At 37.2% G+C, this 6,677-nt stretch overlaps 1 protein-coding gene across 1 annotated transcript; it reads right to left on the minus strand.

Annotated features, from left to right (window-relative positions):
* Positions 1-2,469: 2,469 nt before the first annotated feature.
* Positions 2,470-3,415, minus strand: LOC134750870 (carbonyl reductase [NADPH] 1-like). The gene has a single exon (XM_063686109.1). It carries the CDS (start codon positions 3,354-3,356, stop codon positions 2,499-2,501), a length of 858 nt encoding a protein of 285 aa, XP_063542179.1. The 5' UTR covers positions 3,357-3,415; the 3' UTR covers positions 2,470-2,498.
* Positions 3,416-6,677: the final 3,262 nt, after the last annotated feature.

The following is a 6,677-nucleotide window of genomic DNA, read 5'->3' on the forward strand; positions in this document are numbered from 1 at the left end:
CCCTTCCCCGGGACAAAAACTATATGTCAAATTTCAACTGAATCGGTTCAGCGGTTAAGCGTAAGAGGTAACACACAGACAGACATACTTTCGCATTTATAATCATCATCATCATCATGTCAGCCGATAGACGACCACTGCTGGACATAGGCCTCCCCCAAGGCTCGCCACTCCGACCGATCCTGTGCCGCTCGCATCCACCGAATTCCCGCGACCTTCACCAGGTCGTCGCTCCATCTCGTTGGAGGCCTACCGGCAGTTCGTCTTTCGGTACGCGGACGCCACTCCAGAACCTTCCGGCCCCACCGGCCATCAGTTCTGCGAGCAATGTGGCATTTATAATATTAGTATGGATTTACTATCCCAAAACCTCTAAAATTAGGCAAGGGCACATTTGGCCCTAATGAAAAAGGGTACAAGTCTCGGGCAGCTTAAGTGTAAAAGAGCATAAGTGTTACGGGGACCTTACCAGCGCTGCCCGAGACTTGTACCTTGTACCCTTTTTCATTAGGGCCACAGATTACCCTAGGGGCTATGGTCTTGGAGTGGAGGCGGGAGGCAAATCTTTTTAAGAGTCCCCGGCAAGCTCGGTTCTCCATACAAACGTAGTTACGCTCTCATTTTAAAATGACTACCGATATTGCTCTGAAACTTAGGACTTATTATAGGGTAAATCTAAGTCTGAAATTAAATTATGTAGCTTCAGATACCATAGGAAAAAAAATACAGCGAATTTAAGTTTTTCATACAAAACTTGCTTTTCCTCTATTTCGATTGTTTTATATACTAGACCTATATTAACTAATTACAGACCTAGATATACCTCATATAATTGTATGTGCAAAGTTTCATTACAATCCAACATGTAGTTTTAAAATGAGAACGGAACTCCGTTCGTATGGGAAGGTGAAATTCGGCCGAGCTTGCCGGAGACTTAAGGTAATATTAAAACTATTAAAAGGTATTTTGTCACTTTTTGGCGAAGGAATACATCGCGAGGTAACCAGACTTATTCTAATAAAGCCTAACGTCGTGTTATTCCCCTTTAAGTCGAGTGCCATCCTTTTCTCAAGCTATTTAGGGTTTACCTCGAGGGGATACCTCGTATTTCGTTAATATATCCCGAATTTTCAGTAACCAAGACGGAGTAATACAAGTAAGGAGTATATTTTATTTTTATTTTATACAATCGTGATATAATAGAGAGCTTTTCAGTCGAGTACCGTGTTTAGGCCACGAAGCAATGAAGATACGAGATTGAGAAGCTTGATTATATCACTATTGTAACTTTACGCCTCGCTTAGAAGATCAGTTTCAGGCACTAACTCTCCAGATTAATTAAAATTGCTAATGGTTGCTGTGACAAGGCGGATATGCACTATGACCCACTAAATAAATTTATAACATCTGTCCGAAAATATTTCTTAGAACATAAATAACTAGAAAATAAGTTTTAATTATTTTTATAGTTGTTTACTTTTTTTATTTTAAATATGACAATAAATTTATTCATGTAATAACAATGAGGGCTATCGTTTTTTTGCTTACCAGTTGGCGCCTCTGTTGATGGTGGTCCAAAAGACTATAGAACAGCTGTCAGTCATTGAAGTGACAAGTGACATTTGACATTTCGAACTATGGAAAAGACCACCATCTACACTAGCGCCCCTAGCGGCGAATTCATACGCGTTAGCCCTCATTAGAAATACATATAAAACTTATAAAACTTTTGTTGTTTACTTATATTTGTGTGACATGTAATGACATACCGGATTCGTTTCGCAGATTAATAAAACGAAAGTTACAAGAAGATCGTTTAATATACCTAGTTTTAGATCATGTCCAGTTTGTCGTGTCCCGACTTTCGATGTATAGCTGTTTCGTTCCTAGTTTTGTTGTCAAATATTGTGTAAACCAAAGATATAGATATAAATACCCTTTAAATACCTAAGAAATCAATATAAAATAATATAAATTTATCTGCCGCCTTCACTGTAGAATATGATGTATAGTTTGTCAAGGGACTGTTTCATTTCGGGCGTTGACGGAGAGAGTCATACTGTCTTTGTCTTGCACTGGTGCTGGCGGCCAAACGAAGGGGATGAGTGTAGTTTTTTTGTTTCCATTTACTGACAAGATTTGCTTGACCAACTATAACTTACATTAATTCTAATTTCAAATCACGTGAACGTACCATGTTTTGACAAATATGTTACATTTAATTTAATTTCACAAGCTATATTTTTAATTTTACGAGACAACAATTTTGCCTATTGCCAGATAAGGTTTTTTTGAAATAACCTTTTTTGTGACATGACTTGTTGGCATGAGTCTAATGGGCGTACCACACCATCGCACCGCACCGCACCAAGGTCATTGTGCGACGCTCCCATACGTAAGAGCGAGAAAGAGATATCGCTTTCTCGCTCTTACTTATGGATGCGTCGCACAATGACCTTGGTGCGGTGCGACGGTGTGTTACGACCTTAAAGACCGTCTTAAACTTCACATTTATAGTAATAATCACCATCAACATCGGTCCAGTCAACTAGCTTACGATCGTGCCACATGAAAGTACCCTTTAAGTTCGGCGACGCGTCCAACACCAGATAAAGTATGACTTTAGCAGCTTCGTCTGGCTCCGAAACACCGCCGCCATTTGCCATGTCCGTCTTAACATGCCCTGGATGCACGGCGTTGATAGAAATATTCCTGTCAAAATACTTCCTTTGCTGGATCATCGTTAAAGCTGTCACAGCGATTTTAGAGACCCTGTGCTCAGCATGCTTCCCCTCATCAGCAAAATCTTCTTTTTTAAACGTTCCGTTTTTCACACTATCCAAATATTCATCGACAAAATGATTGAGCTGTTCTGTAGTTAAATTTTTATCCAGCAATCTGTTTAACCATATCTTATTTTTTAAATTTGACAGATGACCGCAAGCGCTGGTAACGTTCACGACTCTAGCACCATCTCTTAGAAGCGGGAAGAGGTGTTTTTCTACCGTCAACAAACTTCTGTAATTAACGTTAATATTTCTTTTCGCGCCTTCGTAGTCTGGATAAACTTGTCCCAGCTCCATGATAGCGGCATTGTTTACTAAAACATCTAAGCCTCCATGCTCTAAATTTAAAAAGTTAGCGAATGTCTGCACGCTCCGTTCGTCACTTACGTCAAGTTGATGGAATTTTGGTTTTAGTCCCAATTCTTCTAGTTTTTTCACCGCTTCCCTTCCTCTGTTCTCGTCTCTGGCTGTCAAATATACTATTCCATTGAATTTTTGACACAATCCTTTGACTACAGCGAATCCTAGACCTTTATTTGATCCAGTAACAACTGCAATTTTTTCCACCATTTTGTATCTGACGTGCGTTCGTTGTACCTTTCCGTGTGATAATGAAATTATATTGTTTGCGTTTCGCTCGTGTTTGTTTATTGACGATGCATTGAATTGACGTCTTTATGTTTTTACAATTAAAGTTGGTTTTCGATTCCTATTACTGTGAGTATAGTAAAGGTATTTGATATCACTTACAGTTTAATGTTTTTAATGATGTTTAATCATTTGTAAACAATGTAGACTACCTATTTATATTTACATTGTAAAATCTTTGCTCGGCCCACTGTAACACCTCTGATAAGGCACTATTACTCGTATATATAATACAATCTTTTTCACATCACCTATTCGGAAAGGGGCTTTTTCTTCCCTGCTAGGAGGGATCAAAGTGGTGCTTTTCTGTTCTAGGAAACTATTTTTTTTCTTTTTTGCATACAATTTTTATAGCTTAAATAATGTTTTAAAACATGATAATTTCCTCATAGGTAATATGAAAAGCAGTATGTGTCACATGGTAGCAAAATTATTTCCACCTTGGGCGTTAACACTTGAATCCCTCACTGCGCTCAGGATTCTATTTTAGGATCCCTCGCTACGCTCGAGATTCTATTGTAGAATCCTTCGCTTCGTTCAGGATTCAATATACGCCTTCGCCGTAAATCAGTCATTTTGCTCCCTTGTGACACAATCTACTATTGCAGGGCACTTTCGATAGTATATTGGCATATTTGGCCTTGATAGGTTATGCGTATTTATAGCACTGGTTTATATTTGATTTTTAGGGTTCCGTACCTAAAAGGTAAAAACGGGACCCTATTACTAAGACTCCGCTATCCGTCTGTTCGTCTCGCACTTGGCCGGTTTTTAGGGTTCCGTACCATTACGCAAAAACTGGCAACAAAATCACGTTTGTTGTATGGGAGCCCCACTAAAATATTTATTTTATTCTGTTTTTAGTATTTGTTGTTATAGCGGCAACAGAAATACATCTGTGAAAATTTCAACTGCCTAGCTATCACGGTTGATGAGATCCAGCCTAGTGACAGACAGACTGCGGAGTCTTAGTAATAGGGTCCCGTTTTTACCCTTTGGGTACGGATCCCTAAAAATGCTGCATTAGAAAAAAATGGTGATAATTTTTACCTTACAATAGGGGTTACCAAGTGACGGACCGACGACTTTTTTTTTTGCTTATTTAATAAACTCAATGAGAAACGGACCGCGATTGTCATTTTATTCTAAGAACCGGACCCCTGAAGAAACTAATTGGTGACAGGGGCCTTACAATAAACATAGATTGAAACCTATAAAGGAAGGGGTTCAAGGATGTTAGGACTTTGAAGTCGACTTAATCATATCATTTATCATATCATTTATTCCATTGTAATCATGTTCATTTGTACATACTGGTCTTACATATTGGTCAAGTAGGTACATGATACCCTGCTAGGGTGTACAATATTGGATCTTAAACTACTTATTTTGGACTTATACCTAGTTTTAATTTCTTATATAAACTTTTAAATAAAATAAAATTGTGTCAAAAAAAATAACAATAATAATAAGATAATAACTAATTCATGCGTTAATCATTAATAATCATAAATTATAGTCATACTCATACTCGAACGGAATTTAACAATAAATTATTAATAGTTATCATAAAATTCATAAACAATTTAATCATTTCGCATTATCCAGACTTTCATCATTAAAAAATTCATCCATTGAATAGTAACATTTTTCTAATAACATTTCCTTTAAATTCACAACACTCAATATATGTAAATACCTATACATATTTAAGAGCTCAACCGTACCAAATAAGTTTTAGGGAAGTAAAAGCATTAAGCAATGCCGTGCATTGACCTAGGATTAAAATTCGCGCAACTCCAAACTTAGGGCCTTGTCACTCTCCGGTATCACACGGTTCGATTGCAAATATAACATCGTTTTATTTCGACAAAGTCCTAGAACCACCCGGAAGACAAGGCTGATGGGTGATTGTGAGAAGAAATGATTATAATATGCTTTTTGTCGAGCAGATAGCCTTGGGGTGTTGTTGAAAGGGTCCCGCGGCATTGAGATTGCTATATTCTAGACCAGCGGTCGTTAACCTTTTAGCAGCCAAGGGCCACATAGTAATTAACAAAGTTGAAGCTGGGCCGCACTTTTTTTTTATTTTATTTAAAAGGCACACTAAACAGACAACATTCAACATAGTTACAAAGAGTACATGAGTGGTAGGTATTACATAAGAATGCCATCCAAAGTAAGCATGCACAGCAAGAAAAAATTATAACGAGCAAAAACTATCCTAAAATTATAAAAAAATATCCTAAAACTACTCAAAATTAATAACTTTGTTAATATTTGTGTCTTTATCAGACATAGTCGTTTCTAAATTCTTATTACATCCATACTAATATTATAAATGCGAAAGTCTGTCTGTTACCTCATCGATTTAGTTGAAATTTGGTATAATAGTTCGAGTCACGGAGACATAGGATACTTTTTATCCCAGAACTTACCCATCAAGGGGGTGGAAAGGGGGGTGAAAATTTGTATGGGGAATCAATAGATTAGATTAGATATATTTATTTCTTAAAGAAAAAGGCACAGTATTTTACAAAAAGGAATAAAACAAAGGCTTTCACTAAAAGATCGTCAACTTAAGATTAGAACAGAAATCAAATAATAGAATATAAAATAAATAAATAAAACAAATGTCACAAAAAAAGAGATGTCAATGTATACATAGCTAGGGCCAACCTAGGTATTGTCGAATGTTAAGAACAAGAAAAAAAAAAACAGAAAACAAACCACCGCCAAACAAATAACCGCGGAACCGATTTAGACGAAACTTGGTATGAGTATAGTTTGAGCTGTAGGAAAGGATATAGAATTGCTGTTGCTATCCCCAAAATCATCTCTTAAGGGTGTAAAAAATGGGGTGGAAATTTATACAGTGGACCAATTTGGGGGTGAAAAAAAAAGGATGGATTTAGAGGCAGATTTGTTTAAAAATTAAGGACCCTAAATTACTAATTCCACGCAGACGAAGTCGCGGGCAAAAGCTAGTACTTAATGCTTCTGATAGTTCTGATACGGAATGATGCGAATGCGTAAACAGAATGCCAATAGTCGAGGTCGTAATCAAGTGTTTATTTAAATTTAAAATACCTATCCAGTGCATCACTGACTTGTTTATTATATAATAATACTAGCTTTTGCACGCGACTTCGTCTGCGTGGACTTTGGGTAGCTTACTTTTATCCAATCTGCTTTTTATCGATTCCCCATACCACCCATACAAACTTCGTCCACCCCTTTTCA

The sequence above is a fragment of the Cydia strobilella genome, chromosome 21 (assembly GCF_947568885.1).
Source record: "Cydia strobilella chromosome 21, ilCydStro3.1, whole genome shotgun sequence".
NCBI classification, from domain to species: domain Eukaryota; kingdom Metazoa; phylum Arthropoda; class Insecta; order Lepidoptera; family Tortricidae; genus Cydia; species Cydia strobilella.

Excerpts from the sequence above, each read along its gene's own strand:
- LOC134750870 (XM_063686109.1), bottom strand. The coding sequence starts at position 3,356 with ATGGTGGAAAAAATTGCAGTTGTTACTGGATCAAATAAAGGTCTAGGA.